The sequence below is a fragment of the Ixodes scapularis genome, unplaced genomic scaffold (genome assembly GCF_016920785.2).
Source record: "Ixodes scapularis isolate PalLabHiFi unplaced genomic scaffold, ASM1692078v2 PGA_scaffold12__126_contigs__length_90152505, whole genome shotgun sequence".
NCBI classification, from domain to species: Eukaryota; Metazoa; Arthropoda; class Arachnida; order Ixodida; family Ixodidae; genus Ixodes; species Ixodes scapularis.
Genome location: NW_024609838.1, coordinates 12,265,959 through 12,284,667, shown reverse-complemented (window position 1 = coordinate 12,284,667; position 18,709 = coordinate 12,265,959). Strand labels below are relative to the sequence as shown.

At 48.8% G+C, this 18,709-nt stretch overlaps 1 protein-coding gene across 1 annotated transcript; it reads right to left on the bottom strand.

Moving 5' to 3' along the window:
* Positions 1-1,716: 1,716 nt before the first annotated feature.
* LOC8023297 (N-acetylgalactosamine-6-sulfatase) lies at positions 1,717-17,051 on the bottom strand. Its single transcript, XM_040211577.1, has 14 exons — positions 16,941-17,051; positions 15,794-15,917; positions 15,234-15,308; positions 15,066-15,168; positions 12,214-12,357; positions 11,597-11,663; positions 10,958-11,079; positions 5,436-5,572; positions 4,991-5,094; positions 4,193-4,350; positions 3,440-3,542; positions 2,918-3,039; positions 2,038-2,155; positions 1,717-1,886 (listed from the first exon to the last, which is right to left on the bottom strand). Exons 1-14 carry the CDS (start codon positions 17,049-17,051, stop codon positions 1,800-1,802), a joined length of 1,575 nt encoding a protein of 524 aa, XP_040067511.1. The 3' UTR covers positions 1,717-1,799.
* Between the last annotated feature and the right edge of the window lie 1,658 nt (positions 17,052-18,709).

The window sequence follows — 18,709 nt, the reverse complement described above, 5'->3', positions numbered from 1 at the left end:
ACGGACGCGGCGAGAGACAACAACGGTCGCACTGCGATTGCCTGGCATTCCCCTACACGCAAAGAGACGAACCACAAGCTTACCGCATGTACACGGAGCAGTTGCATGGCTGAACTTCTGGCAGTTTTGTTCGCCGTTGAAACAGCCACGAACATGCCACGAGCAGAAACTACAGAAACTCGAATATACACCGACTCCCAAGAGGCAATGCGTGCACTACAGCAGTTGAGCACATGCAACGTTACAGTTGCGCGCATCCGCGAACTGGTTCGTCAAGCCGCGGCTCGACAAACAATCACCATCGCGTGGATACCGGGCCACGCAAGCGTTCCAGGGAACGAGCGGGCGGACGGGGCCGCGAGGGCACTGCTACAGGCAAATACTCAGCCCTCACAAGGCCCGGTCCCCTCGCCCGTTCAACGGGACGTTCCACCTGACGAGGGCTTTGATCTAACGCAAAAGAAGAAGGAAGAACAAAGAGCACGAAAAGCGCGCCTTGCAGCGCTCCTACCTTCTAACCCCCACCCGATCCCTCGCGGGCTTCCACGATGGGAGCAAGTCGCACTACACAGGCTCCAGACTCGGACTATGGTGACTCCCTCTTGGCGTGCCAAGTTCTACAAGTCAACAGATGAGAATGACACAGGTCCTGACCCTGGATGTCCACACTGCGGTTTCCCTGCGACTTGCTACCATCTTGTATGGTCCTGTGAAGGGACGTCACTAGAACGGATAGCGGCAATTAACACCTTACCGCCGCACCTTAGACCAATGACCCTTCGGGAATGAACGCATCCGAGAACCTCAGCACCCGCAGAACGAGATCTCATCTTCGCATCAATCATCTCCTACCTCCGGTCCTCCGGGATCGGACGGTACGTCTAATCCATCACCATCCCATCACTACCCCTCTCCCACTCCCCCTTCCCCCATGCCACATGAGGTTCCATAGACCAGAGGCATGGAAATTAAATAAACGTTTCAATCAATCAATCATGTGCTCTAAACACCGCCCTCAAATATGGTGTCTAGAGAATACCCTCTATAAAGACGTGTCGGGCGCGGTGTCCAAACAAAGCAAAAAAGAGAGGGGGGGGGGGGGGGGGGGGAAGTAACGGAGCGATGGCGCCCTAGTCGACTGTCCAGGTCGCCCACCTACAGGGCCGGCCCTGCAGGTACGTCCCAAACAAAGAGTTTCAAGGAAAACACTGGAATGGCGTAAGACAAATAACGTATCTTATACCCGTGCCACACGGGCAACTCGAATGCCATGTACAACGAATGACATTTGAGCGGAGGGCCAATCAGCGCGCGACACTCCGGGCGTGGCGCATTCCACGCCCGACAGATTGCGAGCTGATTCGCCGATCACACAAATGTCATTCGTTGTGAATGGCATTCGAGTGGCCCGTGTGGCACGGGTGTTACAATGAACGTACCGCAGCGGAAATTGGTATACAAAGGTCCGTTCAGAAGCGTGCAAACTTAATTTGCACAAGGAATCTAATTTGCGTCTAGTGGCATTTCCTGCGTTCGTGTGTTTTATTGAGATGTCAAGCTCCCCGCATATCTGGCAATTAAGAGTGAAGCGGTAGGGAAAGGCAATAACCTCTTGTGCAACCGTATGAAAAATTAAGTGACTGATAATTGACCGGAACAAGAAGCGAAAAATCCGTAAATTCAGCTCTCGCTTTGAATTAAAAAAAAAAAAAAAAGTCTGTTTGAATTTAAACGTTTCTATTATCACCGTTCGTTTATTTTTCTCCAGACATTTAGCGGGCGAGTGATGCCTGTCTCCGTTATTGCTGCCAGTCGCAGAGATAAGGCCTTGACGGTGGCGCCGGGAGACAACGCTTCAACCGGTCACAACCAGGTGGGGCCCAGTGCTGGAAGGCAAGTTAAGACGACATTCACATTGACACCAGCCGCCGATGACTGTTGAAGACAAAAGAAGCCTAGACATTTTTTTACATTCCCATTTGAAGCTATAGATGAGTCTCCGGCCCAGCTATCCCGCCGAGAAGAGTTTGTGTTTACCATGACAGCCAGGTCGCACCAGTTGAGCAGCGGTTTGCCTGGGATCATGGTGCGCTTGTGTTCGTGGTAGGCTCGGAGTATGGGAGCGATGCCTTCGTTGTACTCATGAGTCCCCACCCTATTAATTAACGAAACAAGAGCAAAGAAAAACATTTACCGGACGTTTTTTTTAGCGGAAGCCGCTTTTAAAATATGCGATTACGATACCCGATAATCCGCCGGCGCCTTTACGCATGCACCATATCGTTATCGGGTACCGTCGTCGGAGGTATGGGAACTGACTTTCTAATACGTTGCTTCTGCAGATAAGCAAGATCAAATTAAATACAGCTCGGACAAGGACACAGAGACAAGGAAGGAGAAAACACCACGAATGTGGTGCTTCCTTCTTTATTGTCTGTCCCCCTCTTCCTTGAAGAGAGGAGCGTCTTAGAGTGACATGCGCCACTTTCCAGGTACCAGAAAACCTCCGGGTCCGGTGTTTGAGCCTGGGTCCAAAACCAGGGTTTTACCCCAGGGGGGCCGAGCCACCATAAACCGCGTCGGGAATTTCTCTATTGTTTGTTGAAAAAATAAATAATAACTGCAACAAAAATAAATAGGAGAAAGAAACATTCTCAATGCCCTGCACCGAGGCGCGTTGGGCTTGGGTCCTCTAGGGCTCTAACTGGACACCCGACGAGAAAGTCGGCGAGATTTCGGACCACCGTTATTGGCCAGCGCCAAGATCAAGCCCGGCGCTGGCCAATTGCAGCGGCCAGAAATCTTGCCAATTAACATTCTCGCCGAGTGTCCAGCTCAGGTCCCGTGGTTTGCTCTTCTTGTGATATCAAATGAACTCAAAAGCTCAGTGAGGTTTCACGTTGCTCGTCACCCGTACTGGATGGGAAACTTTTCTCCGGGGTCTCGGCCCAAGTGGAAGAGGATCGGATGCGCAGTGTAGTTGCTCTGCGAGTGCGTCGTCACGCCCGGCACTTGGAATCCCGGGCAGAAGTCAATCCCCTGGACAAAGGTGGGACAAGAATTAACGGGCGCGTACGCGTTGCCACAAATGATAATAGAGGTTTTTCATAGATCGTTTCCGCTGTCCCGCAACGTTCTTCGCAACATGCTACGATGCGCGCAGGCGCAGTAGCGGCGTCTTCGTTGCGGAGGGCTGAGCGGAGGGAGAAAGGAGGTCTACGAAAACTCCCTAAGAAGGGGTTTTCGTTTTCGCTGTCCCGCAACGTTCTCCGCAACCCGCTACGAGATCTGGCACTCTGCAGGCAAGGCTAGCGCCGAGCATGCGCAGTAGTGGAGTATTCGTTCCGGAGAGCGTAGCGGAGATGGGAAAAAGGTCTACGAAAACTTCCTAATAAAATAGTCTTTTAAGATTACTACAGGATATCAAGAACGCCCCTACCGTCTTGAACTGCTCCCAAGAATTGGTCCAGCACCAGAAGTGGGCCTTGTAAACGCCCTTACGCAACGCCATGAGCTCGTTGCCTCTGTAGTAGAACACGGGCCTGCGTTCACCGTTGTTTGTACGCAGTTAGGTGAGGGTGACGGGGGGTCCGGATGCCTGCGACAACTTTAAGCACGACCTCAAAGCTCGTTGTCCACAGCCAGGATGCATACACGACAAGTGGAGAGAAAAAAAAAAAAAAAAAAAAAGACACGCTACTTTTTTGACAACCAGTCTGAGGCGTGCAGGTCCTTATGGTAAACTCTCGCTATCAGCATCCGCGTGACTTGTATACACACATGGGTGTCAGCGTTATTCGGTGCGCAGGCCTTTTAGCCGGACGGAAATGAAGTCTCTCGGCCACTTCCGGCCGCTTCGGAACGCTTTTGCGTGGTATAGTCCATGCGCGTCCTTGGAATGTGCTCATGACGGACCCTCATGACGATCTCGTCCATGGACTGACAAGGACCCTCAAAACAAGCACTCTAAAGCTCTCATGCACACAAAAGAAAGAGCCACTTACACAGCGCTGACTTCGAGCGTTTTAACAGGTTTCCTCCATGGAGACACACAGACAAGTTGCCATTGCCTGGCCGTGATTGGCGTTGTTTTTAACGACCGATTAGAACGCCTGATCAGGAACTCGAAGGAAGTCTACGCGCGGTGGCGCCCGTGTCATACGTGGAGAGGCCTTTCTGTATTGCGACGCACCTGTCGGGTGTTTTATCCTCATAATGGCGGTGGGGCGATTTGAGCAGTGCCGGTACGACGCTTGTTCCGTCTAGAACCAGTCCTGGGGGCAGTGAAACTTGAGCCAGTTCCGCTATGGTCGGCAGCAGGTCCACAACAGTCACCACTTGCCTTGTTCCCTGCGAGGAACCAAATGCGTGCATAGTGGAGATATCGTGAAAATAAGTTCCCCAAGCGTCCCAGATGTCTCGTATGCAAGGCAGGACGTCTCGGGCCTACGTCAGCGTCATGTGACGACCGTCATGTTGACAATCGTCACGTTACACCATACATCATCGAGGTGACATCCGAGGCCTGGGGCGCTTACAGGCGGCCCTATAAATGGGCCGCCTGTAAGAAGTTAATACTGATCCTGAAGTTCATTTTTTAAAGAATTAAAGTAGTGCGGATACGTATCAAAAAGAAATTTGAAAGATACGGGTGAAGTATTGGGAAATACGGATACAGGAGTGGCGTCCTAATGAGGTAAGGAATTCCGATGTGGGAATAGGGGTTTCCACCAAAAGAGGTTTGAATGCTGTAATTCATATTGTTATATTGTTTTGCATACGCGAATAATTGAAATAAAGTATAGGCGTAATTGCGACTCATTCGCTGTCCACCCTAACTGCGAATACTCGCAGATAAGAATATCGACATAACCGGTAAAAATTAGATCACGAAAAAAGAAAAAAAAAAAACATTTTTTTCCCCGCGGCTTTAGCTGGTATGACGACGTCTATTGTTGATCTGTATACGTAGCTCCAGGTTGACGTATACCTTTCCCGCCTCGATGACTCCGGGCCACCAAGCAATAGCCGGTTCCCTGAAGCCGCCTTCGAAAGTAGTCTGTTTGCCGCACAGGAAAGGACCGTTGCTGCCTCCTGCAAGATATATATACAGGATTTCTTTCTTCGAAAGCTTTACTCTTTTTTTAATGTCGTGAAAGTTACACTAGTGCAGTCTGTGCAGGTGAACGTGACTCACAACCACTAAAGATTTGGAGCCCGTGGGAACCACGGTGGTACAATTATGTTTTGACATTTGTAGAACAAAAAAAAAGCACCCTGCATATTTTTTTAAAGAGCGATAACATCCTTTCCGCTCTAGAACGAAGCCACCAAGGCTCTGCGTCGCCACGACCGCCAGGTCAAACAGCAAATGTGATCCAGGGTCCGCGAATGGCGACACCATCGTCGCCTCAGTTCCCCATCCCAAGGTATACCTTCCGTCTTGCTCACAAGCGCGGCACCGTTGTCGGACGTAAAGAAGACGAAGGTGTTGTTGTCGATCCCCCAACGACGCAGCGTGTCGAGAATGACGCCAACGCTTTGGTCCAGCTCTTGCACGGCATCTCCGTAACTGCGGACATCGAAACGACTCAAAGTCAACCAAATCTCATTAAAAATAAAAAATAAAAAAATTACACAGGATGCAAAGCCGTGCTGCTCGCTTTATCCTGGTACTGTAGGGCCATTGCGCTAATGTCAGTGACTTGATGAGAAAGCTATAGACCAGGGGTGGCCAGGCTGACCCGGCCTAAGAGCCGCAAACAAAATAACGAAACTTCCGAGAGCCACGGGAAGGGGGGAAGAGGGAAAGAAACTTTTGTCCAGAGCAATAAAAACAGACTACTTTCAATCCGTCTGAGTCAAAAGCAGTTCAACTGTACATAAGGAAGTAGTAGCAGCAAGACTACCAAACCGCAACCTTTCTTTCGATTTAAAACGCATTCCATTTCCCTTTTGCGGAAGTGCTCGAGTGACCGGGAGGGAGGCGGGGAAGAGGAGGGGGGGGGGGGATAGGCTAGGGAGGCGCGAGCCGCACTTTGACACGCAAAGAGCCGCTTGCGGCTCGCGAGCCGCAGCTTGGCCACCCCTGCTATAGACCTTTCCAGCGGCAGTCTCGAACGAAGCGATTTACAGCGGACGGCCCTGTATTTGAGAGGGTAGGTCAGTGTTGCCCGACTGCGCTGAGCTGTGGGTTTTCTAGGCAGGGGCTGTGGCAGCCTGCGTAGGCGCACTTCCGGGCGCTGGTGGAGGCTAAATTGCCGCGTTATATTTTTCACTTCGTGTTCTATGGCAAATAGAATTTCTCTGGGTTTTTACGAATGCATTGCACTATTTTTTGGGAACAAAAACAAAGAAATGAAAGCTATTTTGGTGAGTCCGTGCGCGACCGAACAAATGCAGCTGGAAAATTTGTTTCCTTTTACGTTGATCTTTTTACGGCACCGTACACTCAGCTGTGTCAATTTTCAAAGGTCTTAGCCGTCGAAAATATTTGACCACACAGGATATGCGAACTGCATAGATATTCCCCGCCCACACCATGGAATTCAACGAGTATTATCAATCGAACAACATATATATATTGTACGTACCCCACGGTGCCGCGTTATCCAAACAGGACTTGAGAAAGGTTTTAAATAACTCAGCATGTCCAATATACCGTGTCGACAATCGCCGATCCGGTGTGTTTTAGGGAACATCTAGAAGAGAGCTGCTTTTTCGCACATATTCAATGCAACTGTACGAACGTGTCTATTCCGTCACCACAACCCGGACCCGACCCTATCAGCTATTAGAGAGTTTTAGTAATACGTATAGGGGCAAACGCAAACCCCCCACGTTAGCGTTAACGTTGCGTCGACGGAACGTTACGGAGCGCGTCGAATACGCACTTTTAGTACAGCGGAAGAAGAACCCATACGTAAAGACTTGTAGCGCCATCTAGATGTGCTCCTGTAAACTGCTTCAAACAATCCAAGGCGGGTATTCGGTCAAGCCAAACCAAAGCCCCGATTCTCCTCGCTTTGTTAGGGAAGCGCGTGTTTCCGTTTGCCTGTTGTGTACGTGTTTTGTCTTTTTTTTTTTTTTTTTGTTTTTTTTTTTGTACCGATTGCACGGTAAACACCTTTTTGAGTTCGACGGCGTCGCCAACGTTCTTGGCTATCGACACCCATCTTTATGGGTGCTCGAAAGGGTTCGTCGCGTTGACTTCTTTGAGGAGGTTGATGTCATCTTGAATGGTAAGGCGAACCGAGCAAACCCTTAGAATGCGCGTAGCACTTCCGCTGGTTTGCCCACTGATCTCAATGACAATTGTCATAGAGATCAGTGGGTTTGCCTCACCGCCGCCATTTTTCAAACTGAACTAGTCTCGCGCTTTCCCGTGCGCGACGAGAGCAACGAGATGGCACGTAGGGGACCGCTACGTACGTTCGCAAAAATCGATAGCGAGCGTACGTACGCAAGGCTCGCCGCAGTACGTACGTATGGCGCATGCGAAGTGTGGAGGACGCAACGTTAACGTTAACGTATGGGGTCTGCGTTTGCTCCTATACGTATTACTAAAACTGCTATTTTTCGCGAAGACCCGGAACATAGCCGGGAAGGCTTTTTGGAGATTATCTCAACATAAATAATCTTCCAAGCAGGTTGAACCAGAGCTGGCAGTAATGTAATTATTGTAATGAAATTACAGTAATTTAATTACTTGTTCCAGTAATTAGTAATGTAATTCATTACTTTTTGTAGCAGGTAATTTAGTAATGTAATGAATTACTCCAACGACGGTAATTGTAATTAAATTACCTAATTACTTTTTCGCACCAGGCATATTTTTTGTGTCCACAATACACAAGAGCGCATTTCTACACCTTTCCAAAAAACGCTCTTTGGCCGCCGCTATGTTGCTGATGCCAATGCGGCTGGTGCGACTCTCGCGCCCGCTATCAGCTAGACATTTTCTGCCACTCTCTTGAACTGTGAAAACCCGCTCAGCGCAATTCTCTACCTATGTTTTGCGGATTTGCATTCGACGTTTTCTGGCCCCTCTTTTAAGTTTCCGCTTACTTTTTTTGATGCATGCTGCGTACCCTCTCTGTGTTATCGTCCACTGTGAGAAATAGGGCTGGTAAGTGCCTTCCATTCAACCTTTTCTGCTCGACATTCTCGGGAAACGAAGGAGGGGAAGTAGGTCGAACCAAGGCCCCTGGTGGAACGGCCCTCGAACAATGACAAGTGTTCTCCCCCTCCCAGAGATAAGCCGCGTAGGGTCCTCAGTCATTTCCAAAAATAGTTGTCCGGGTTGGAGTGGGAAACGGATCAGTCGCGTGCGTTCCTCTGTCCATCGGTAAACATGCAACAGAGACTTCTAGCTGTGTGCCATGAACTGTGTAAATAATGTAAATAAAGTTATCTGTAAAAGGAAGTCATCAATAGCTCCTTTATATTTAAAAGTATACAAAAGTAATGCGAAAGTAATGTCATTACTTTTAAAAGTAATTTGTAATGGTAATTAATTACTTTCTGGCTGGGGTAATTTGTAATGTAATTTAATTACATTTCAGCAATTTTGAGCAAAGTAATTAGTAATGGTAATTAATTACTTTCTGGCTGGGGTAATTTGTAATGTAATTTAATTACATTTCAGCAATTTTGAGCAAAGTAATTAGTAATGTAATTTAATTACAAAATATGAGTAATTTGGCCAGCTCTGGGTTGAACTGCCTGCGTCGCGGGCTGCTTGACGTTCGCTCTCTTCGTTCGTTTCCTGCGAAGGCCGAGCCGGCTACGAGCCCTGGAATTCCCTGGTTCTCAGAGTGGAAGATAACATACAAAGGGTAAGCACGCTCAACAGGCAAATAATGTAAAAACTTCCAAGAAAAGCCGGCGAACTCCGAATGCACAATACAGGTGGGGAGTCACGCTGACCGGGTTTCCACAGCTCAGGCGGGTGCCAGCAAATTTCTGGCTGATAGGGGTCGCTCGATTCGCAAAATAGCGGCGGCCCGAGCGCTCTTTTTGCAAAGGTCTATACACCTTTCCAAAAAACGCCCCTAGGCCGCCGCCATGTTGCTGATGCTGATGAAGCTGGCGCGACTCTCGCGCCCTCTATCAGCTAGAAATTTTCTGCCGCTCTCTGGGACTGTGAAGACCCGCTCAGCGCGGTTCTCTACCTACGTTTTTGCGGTTTTGCATTCGAGGTTTTCTCGCCCGTCTTGAAAGTTTCCCCTTAATTTTTTTTATGCGTGCTACGTACCCTTTTTGTGTTATCTTCCATTGTGAGAAATAAGGCTGGTAAGTGCCTGCCATTCAAGCTTTTCTGCTTGACATTCGCGGGAAGCGAAGGAGGTGAAGGACGTTGAACGACCCTCGACGCGATTTGGCGAACATTGTGCTCCCCCCTCCCAGAGATAATCCGCGTAGAATCCTCAGTCATCTCCAAAAATAGTTGTCCGGGTTGGGGTGAGAAACGGGTCAGTCGCGTTTGTTTCTTTGCCTTGGTGCGGTTGTGAAAAAAGGAAGCTCTCCCCGAAACGTGCCTCGAAACGAAGTGATCTCGGATTCCGTCCGATCGTCAGGATGTGACTGTCGTCGACTGTGACTGTGTTATTTGAGATCTTTCTGAAATAAATTATTTTCGGATAACGCTGCATCGTGTGGTACGTACGATATATCGTTCGGATGTTAACACTTCCTCAATTGTATGTCCGTGTCCTGTCCATCGGTAAACACGTTATTTGTGAGCGTGAAAAATGCATGACTTTCGGCCCTTTTTGGTTGCAATTTATTTTTGACAGCAAAGCGCTTTGTCATTTCACATACGGCGAATCCCGCGGCGCCGAAAAAAACTTATCGTGAGAAAAAAACAAATGACTAGAACTATACATTCCAGTCGCATTCGTTCTGTCGCGCGCGTACCCAACAAAAATAGCTTTTTTTTTTTTTTTTTTTTGCTTTTTTGTTTTTTTAAATGTGGCACAATGCTTTCTCAATGTCCTCGGGAACATACATGTACCAAGAAACACAAAATATAGCGGGAAAATACGAGAATTTAGCCGCCGGCAGCGTTTGAAACTGCGCCTACGCAGGCTGCGCCTGTTGAAATCACAGTCCACTCGGTTAGGGTTAGGAGGGACGCCGGTGACAGTCTAGCCTCAAACTCAATGACTGGGCTCGAAAACGGTTTGTTGCCCCTGGGGTCGAGTGTTTTTTGGAAAGGTGTATAGCAGGGATGGCCAAGCTGCGGCTCGCGAGCCGCATGCGACTCTCCGCTTCTTAAATTACGGCTCGCGAATCCCTCACCTACACCCCCCCTCCCCCTTCCACACCTCGCTCCCTCTCACATAAGCACTTTTCCAAATAGAAAAATAAAACGCGTTTTAAATCGAAAGACGAGTTGCGGTTTCGTAGTCTTGCGCTACTGCTGCTTTACGTAGAGGTGGGCTGCTTTTGGCTCGGATAGATTGAAAATAGTTTGAGTTTCGTTTATTGCTCTTCACAAACGTTTGCGTCCCCCCGCTCCCCTTGCGGCTCTTGGAAGCTTCGTGATTCTGTTTGCGGCTCTTAGGCCGGGTCAGCCTGGCCACCCCTGGTCTATAGGATAAAATTCATTGGCGCTCCGGCGAAAAAGAAAATTTCGTCTAAAATTTTTATGCCAATGAAACAATCACTGATATCTATAGACCGCCACACTTTTGATCTCCCAATTATATTTCACAGCGAGCTTCGTACCAAAAACGAATTGGGTCAGAAGTTTTTGTTTTTGTTAAAGACCATTAAGGAATAGAATGCTCTGCCCTTGGAGATTGCTCGTGCCGCAAACGCGGAAACCTTTTTTTCTTTCATGTCTGTTCACCCCCTGCGATGGTTCCTTATGCCGATGCAGGTTCAATATGAATAAAGAAAAAAAAAAAAGGACGTGGCTAACCGTACATGGAGCATAACGGTAAACACTCACGCCCCCCTGATGCTCCGCCCCCTGACAGCCTTCGATGAGTACACAGGGGTGTGGCTCGCATCCGGCGCCCAGTACAGAAAGAAAGGACGGTCGTGCTGTCGGTCAATGAACTCCACCGCTTCCTGAAATCGAAGAACGTTGCAAAGTACACCGAACGCCGTTAGATAGCCACTTAGATAACGTGTGCTTTCTGGGAGAAACGCGGGCGCGTATACACGCAAATGAACTTGTGCATATACATGTGTACACATAGCTATCCATGGTGTCTTATCTTCACTCTTCATTTTCTCTTCTACCTACTCTCTATCTAATCTATTTCTTCATATTTCTTAGAAGGGGAAAGCGAGCATCTTGACGCTTGTGTACACTCTTCTCGGGTCTCTGTAAATAGACCTATCCAATACTTATCACGAAGCTTATCAGGAGTCTTCAAAAATACTTAAAGTTAGACCGACGCTTCTAGCGAGGGGAAATGTCGCCGACGAAACATGCGTCACACATGCAACTCTGGCAGGTTCTTTTTCTGTGTGTGTGTCTAATTACGCATGTTAATTCTACGCTGTTTTCCCTCCGAGCATGAAATTTGCGTGTGCATAGTCAGACGATCGATACACTTTTCAGGTTGAAATGCTCAAGTACTTGCGTGAACTGTAACGTCAGATTTGACGTCCTGTTGTCGAGGTCAATGTCGAAGTCTTCGTAGTACCTGAAAATTGAGAAAGACAAGCGTTGAAGTGTTTAGCTTGTTCAAGATGAACATCCCCGAACTAAAATCACTGGATCTTGGGAAAATAGGGCCAATACCTTCCGTGCCTCCTAGCAGGAGACAGACAGAACATGGCTGATCGGGACCTGTTGTAATCGCCACTTCGGTCCTTTGAAATCTTCAAAAGTGTCATTCCGAACCAGGCGAGCTAAGATCACTATGAAGCATCATCGCACTGAAAGCGTTCCTCGCCAATATAAGTACTCTTTGGTACTTTATATGCAATAAACTTATCAATCATGCTGTCCTCCACAGATCTCTATGGTTCTTCGTGCGTCTGCTTCGCCCGGTCTATGGATAATAATAAAAAAAAATGTCTTTCTAGGCCAACCTTTTTCATCGCGAGTTTGGATCGGCTCACCAAGGATGCAGAGTTCAAGAAGAAGCTGCCCATTCTATGGATCGAAATGGCGACTAATCTTGGGAGCTCGGCGCTATACTTTCCCAAAGTCCAGTGATTTTACCCCGAACAAACGGTGATAGCCTGGACCTTCCAACCATGTCAGAATCTCTGAAGACGGCGATGTTGGGGCGCTCCACGTTGTCGTAAGGCCCGGGGTGGCAGTTGGGCGACCCGAACCACTCGTGGAAGCCGTGGCGAAGAGGGAGGAACTGCTCCTGGTGGCCCAAGTGCCTGTAAAGAAGTAGAGGGACCACAACGGGTGAGCGGAGCAGCGTCCTAATCTGAGACGAACCATGTCACGATCGGGAGTCGACAAGCCTGTTCGGCTGTTCCCCTAAAAGCTAGCTCACAGAGTTCCGTCGCGTATACGACCGCGAGTTCGGGGACATCCGTGAAATCGCGTGCGAAGCTAGATCCTCCAGACACGACGCAACTATCTGAATGAGCTTTTATATAAAACAGGCTTGTCAGTGGACTGTTATCGAGAAACTGGCACCCTCTGGAGGTTTGTCTGCGAGTCACAAATGAAGGGCCATAGCCTCCAAGGTTCTTGGCGCCCAAAGCAATGGCAGGGCAGCCCAACATGCCCCATGGCCCGTCGGGATCCATCGCCGTGCATCGTGTCGTTCTGTCGGTTTTATTGCGAAAGCATTCTCATGGAGCGAAGCCGGCGGCGTCTGTGGCCGTTGTCTGTAGCAGCAAATAACGGCACCTAAATTCCCATTGGCTGAGCGAAACGGCATTTAAAGTCCCATTGGCAGCGACGCGTCATATAAGATGCTTCTTCGCGGAAGCCGGCGAGGCCGCTCGAGGTCAAAGCGGACGCGCCTCAAAAATAAAACACAGAGAAAAGCACAGCGACGCAGATACAACGTCATGGAAGCCGTGGAACCGGCGTGCGCGGCGCGCCTGCGCAGTGAAGGAGCGTCATGTCACCGCCGGAGCGTCGTCTGAAAAAGGAAGACGTGGCGCGCTGCTTGGGAGCGCGCTGCGTGTAGGAGTGCGAAAACATTCCTACACGTAAGCTGATTTAAGTGTCTCTGCCGAGTTTGCTTATTGCTCTCCATGCCACGACAAATGCTTAAAAAAAAAAACGGATAGATGCTGACAATGGTTGATCTTGCAAGACGGTGCCCTCCAAAAATGGGGACAGCGGAAGTAAGGCCAAAGCAGGATGTGTATACGCATGCGCAGATGCTTAACGGAAAAAGGTCCATTATTGCAGTGCGGCGTAGCCGCCAGGGCAGTGTACAGGAGGAATTTCGGACGGCTGCTGGTTAGCGCGGCTGGCGACCCTAAAGCACAACTTGGTGGGCCATGCTGCCGAACGATTAAGCACAAGCGCTCGTACTCGGCACTCGGACTTTGGAGCTGGAAATCAGATCTAATGAGTGCAGCCGCGGGCAGTCTCAGAGTTGCGAAACTTTCGCGTAACATGGCGCTACCTGTCAAACGAAACGTCACTGCCCTGTCTCGGTATGCTAATAGCGCCGAGATGTTTCGGTGGCGCCCTCTTATGCTTTCCCTCCGTGACGTCACGATTAGGATTTGCCTCGCCGTGACGTCACCAGTTGTTATCCTGGCCACTTACCATCAGGTGCGACGACAAGTTTGGTGGTGTGTTTAAAAAGCACAGTGGAAGCTATAGGAGCCATCGCAATCCGAAACTAACACCGTCAAAATTGACAATCTCACAATGCTCATATGCCCACGGTTTGGTTCATCGTGGAAAGCTGATCGCAGCGACGCTTTTGGTCGCGCACATCGCTAAAAGACAATAGGGAGTTTTCGTAGACCGCGTTGCCCACTCCGCTAAGCGTTCCACAACGAAGAAGCTTCTACTGCGCCTGCGCGTCGATAGCCTTGACTGTGGAGTTCCCGCTATCGTAGCGGGTTGCGGAAGGTTTTGCGGGACGGCGAAAACGATCTACGAAAACTCCCTAATGACAAGCATGGTGCCCGACCGTTGCTACGCGAGTGCAAGCATGTGCAGCTTGCGCTTGAACCATGGTGGCTTGAACATAGCCGCGGCATGCCTCGAATTGCACGTGCTTCTTCGCGCGAGCGAAGGCGCACGTGCAATGCGGCACGTGCAATGCGACATGGCGGCAGCTAGTGGCCTTGCTTTCAATGGTCTATTGGGGACGTGAGTGATTGAAAAAGTCGCAGTGGTCGACCTGCCACGATTGGCCGAATGCTGACTATGACGTCAGCAAAAGATTTCTCAGCACGTGCAGCATTAGCGTGGACGCAACTTGGACAGGCTTGCGGTTGCACGTGCTTGCTCGCACGAGCAGAGACCCTTGCCACGCGATAGTCAAACTTGGAGCCACTAAATAGGCTATGCTCCAGACCAACGACACTTGGGCAATTTCGGTGCCTAAAATCATTGTTCGAAACGCTTTTTCGTAATCAAGGAATGTTCAAAAAGTCGGCGCAACAATACCGCCTGAGTGTCTTGACAGTATCTAAAGCTCAGAAAGTCGTACGAGTTGTAACACATTTTTGAAAAAACCGGGGACCACGGACGAAAAAGGAGACAACACACAAAACTTGTCCTCTTTTTCGTCTGTCGTCTCCGTTTTTTTTTTTTTTTTTTCAAAAATGTGTAACATCAATTAGCTCGCCTGCCTACTGACTTTACTTTTCAAGAGTTGTAACAATTGCCAGTTGCGCCCGTTCTGCACAACGCACTACAATGGCGGCGTCCACAAGCAGTGGCGTATCCGCCCGGGGGGGGGGGGGGGGGGGGGGGGGGGAGGGGAGGGGGAGGGGAGGGGAGGGGGACCAGTAGGCCCTTAGTCACGTAGGGATGTGCCACCCCTAACAGCACACGGCACCTCCCCTTCCCCCCTCTGGCTCCAGTCGTTGAAGACTTCCAATGTTTGCTCTTGTACTCCCCATCTATGGAGCTTGCGCGATGGAAGCATTGTAATTACCATTTGCCGATAATCGCGTTCCTGTAACCAGCGGTGGCAAGAAGTTCGGGGATGAGCAGCTCTTCGTCCGGAATACCGCCCACAATCTCTTGCGGCGTGTACGCTGCACGTGTCATAGAAGCTATGATCAGTCGCTGCTTATAGCCGTGGGTATTAGAACGCACGCACCGTTTCTGGAGTGGTTGTTGGTAGTGTAGAACCCGTTCCTGATGGGAAGACGACCGGTCAGTAAAGCGGCTCTTGCTGTAAAAAAACAAATCATAAGCCTAGAAAAAAAAAGAAGAAAATACAACAAGCAATGAATTTTTTTTTATATGATTTGCAGCCGGTATTCAGGCACAGTTCTGAGATTCTTCAAAGGAATCGATCCTCGTAGAGTGTCTGTCAATAAATCTGAAGTTCTATACCTGATAAACGCTAAGGTCGTCGTTTATTTCGTGATTGCAGTGTTCGTTCGAATTCGCGATTCGGTTCTCCGTGTAGCCGCAGCATCGTATACAAAAGACGCCATGTTCCCTGTAGACATGCGTTCTCCGTACAGCCGCAGTATCGTAAACAAAAGACGCGGTGTTCGCGTCAAACACGCAATGACAGAACTATCTGCGGATACGACTCGAGTGTGTCCAAATCATATCTGCTTCATACATGTCTTGGCACATGTCTTCAGACTGTCTTTCGTGTGGGGTATATATGAGCAGTACGCCCGAGGATACCCTTGTTCGACTTACAAGGTGAGCAGAGCGGGTTCGCAGTGTAGAAGTCCGTGAGGAGCATCCCTTCTGCAGCCATTCGATCTAGGTTCGGTGTCTCCTTCGCCGGCTGCCCCAAAACGCCCAAGTCTCCCCAGCCCATCTGGAAATACAAGGTCAACGGGACACTCTTCTTCACTGCCGAATTGCTACGACGACTTCATCACGTTGTGAGGTATACAGGGCGCATGACTTGGGAATGCTATGCGGGGCGCAAGTGTCGTCTGCTTCTTGCACAGGGGTTGCGATGATGTCAGAACGCCGAGCTCTTATTGGCAGATTGAAAAATAAAATAAAAAAATAATGGGTAGACTTTGAGGTATGTGGCATCCAGGTTTACCCAGTATCATTTCAATCGGAGCCAATCAGAGCACGGCGTCATTCTGACGTCACTGCAGCTCCTGCGCAATAAGCAGACGACGTGCACTCCGCATAGGGACCTAACACTGACTGGCCAACGTATGCACCTTTGTCCTATGCAAGTTCACCGTGTCGCCGAACAAAAAACAAAACATAACTACGTTGTTTATTTTATTGCAAATATAAACTACGGATCGCCGAAAGTTCACTCCCCGCGCATAGCGCGAGCGGTTGGGCATAGCCTCCTCTGTTGGGACTAAAGTCCAGTGACTTTAGTTCGGACCAGATGCCAAAGTTCCGGGGCTTGCCGTTACCTTAATAAAAAAAGTTATAGGGGATCTCAAATTTTCGTTGGGAAAAGTGGGCCAGCTCCCGGTAACTGACACCCCTTTAAATTGAAAGGGAGTATGACCCTTTTTACAAACAAGTCCGCGTTCGCTCACACCAGGAGGGCTATGTTCGACAAATGTTTCGTTTCTCCTAAAAATAAACGGAAGTGACGATATCGCGCCTGATTGGTTCGAGGCTCAAATCACGAGAGCCTCTAACTAATCAGACGCGATATCCTCACTTCCGGAGAAACGAAAATCTTGTAAAACATAGCCCCCCCCCCCCCCCCCCCCCCCCCCCCCCCCGGCCAGGTGTAGGCGGTGCACGTGCGCAGAATCTCACGCGCATATTCGCGTGAGATTACGCCAACGTTGTGCCGCGACATCGAAGAGTCGAGTTGGTGTACAACACCTGGCGCATGAGCGAGTCAACTCACGTCGTCCATCATCATAATGACGAAGTTTGGCTTCCTGGCAGCTATCCAAGGCGTCTGCTGCAAGCAGAGCAGAAGTCGAACGAAGCACGGCGCCCACCAGCGGTGAAACATTGTTTCCGAGTGGGGCACCGCTCGCGAAATACTGGGTCCCTACAAAAGTATACGGATCGGAAGTGAATCGAACGAGTTGAACCGCGCACTTCTGAACGATGTATGCACCGGTTGCGATTGCGCGCGCCCGTCTTGACGGTGGGACCTCTTCTAAGATAGAAGGCGTATGCGGCCTGACTCGTCTCTTATCTTCGTTTCTTCCGATAGTAACAAGACGCCTCTTCGTAACTTCTCAAAAGAAACAAGAAAAAACAATACAAAAGATAAAACCTCAAATGAGAATTTGAGTTTGAAAAAAAAAAAAAGTTCCACGCAAGTTGGAAAACGGACCACGCGTTGGTTATACGGTACGAAATTCGTGAATATGCCTTTAACAAAACCCAATTTGCGACTTGCGTGCAAAGAAATACGTTCGTCTTTTTTCTTATCTTCTTTTTTTTATTATTATAGTGAAACAACTTTCGCGTATCTATCAAATTGTCAGTTGCCTTTTCGCGTGTGTAAACTAAATTAAAAGTAAAAAAAAAAAAAAGAGTTAAACGTTTAGTACGTAAAGAGAGATATCAGATGCCGTTCTTTCAGATTAGAAATAATTTCTCAGTACACTCGGTTAACTCTAGGTAGATCATGTTCATACTGGAGTGGTTTATATGAATTCTTGAACAAAGCAGAAAGAGTTGATACCTCGGGTCAGTTTACCTTCACTTCCTTTGGCATACGGATGGTATTGCAGACGCGGGAGGTGCGGCCAGTCAAACTTTAGCGAGGTTTAGTAGATCATTTCGGTAACCCCGGGAACGGTGCCCAATACTCCTATAACGCTTTTGCGCGTACATCGTTTTGCTACTGGAAGTATCAGGACGATCTACTAACACTTTCTTTTAATCGCGTCGATTACTTTCTGGTTGGTGTTAATTGCTGAAACGCACAGCGTATGGCTTGCAATGTGACACATAGTTAGTAGTCTTTCCTTTTAGCAAGTTCATACTGTATGTGAATTACTTCCGGCGATAAAGGACAGTGCTGAATGCGCTGCTCGCATACGTTTTACTGACAGGGAGCCATTATTTCTGCTTGCAATGAGCCTCTATTAGCCATCCGAACGCAATGGCCAATTCAGCGTGTTCGTGTCTCTCATGAGCGTAACTTAACGAGTCCCGGAAGTCCGCAAGAACACCATTTAACTGTCTGTTAACTGAACAACACCGATGTCTCAAACAGTAGACAAATCTTGATATCAACCTTGCGTGAGCGTATCATGCTTCCTCTGTTGGAAAACTTACGTCTAAAAAGTATTTGAAGGAAAATACACAGTAAGTGAGAGGTTACGTACTTCAAGTAGTAGGTACACCGGGCGCAGTGTGCTTGAAGTCACGTACTATGAATACAATGTACTGTACAGTAGCGATCAAACTTTACTGGAGCGCTCGATCAAGGGTCTTTTTCAGCGGGGCGCTTACCTGGCGGCAGTCGGTGGTACCAATTGGCCACGTGGCGGCGGGCCCATCTCAGAGCGCGAGGGGAACACAATAAATTCTCAGGCACCGCTTCTTTTGTTTTTGCATTTTTATTTTACACTTTGCATTGCACAACTCATTTCTCGACACAAAACATAAATTAAATAAAGATCAAAACAAAAGTGTTTTGATTATTGCGTA

Bases quoted from the DNA above. Each gene is read 5' to 3' on its own strand.
- LOC8023297 (XM_040211577.1), bottom strand. From the start codon at position 17,051: ATGTTTCACCGCTGGTGGGCGCCGTGCTTCGTTCGACTTCTGCTCTGC. The intron at 15,918-16,940 runs GTGAGTTGACTC...TTGTATTTCCAG, and splicing joins TCATTATGATGATGGACGAC to ATGGGCTGGGGAGACTTGGG. The intron at 4,351-4,990 runs GTATACGTCAAC...GGTTCCTCGCAG, and splicing joins GAGTCATCGAGGCGGGAAAG to GGAACAAGGCAAGTGGTGAC.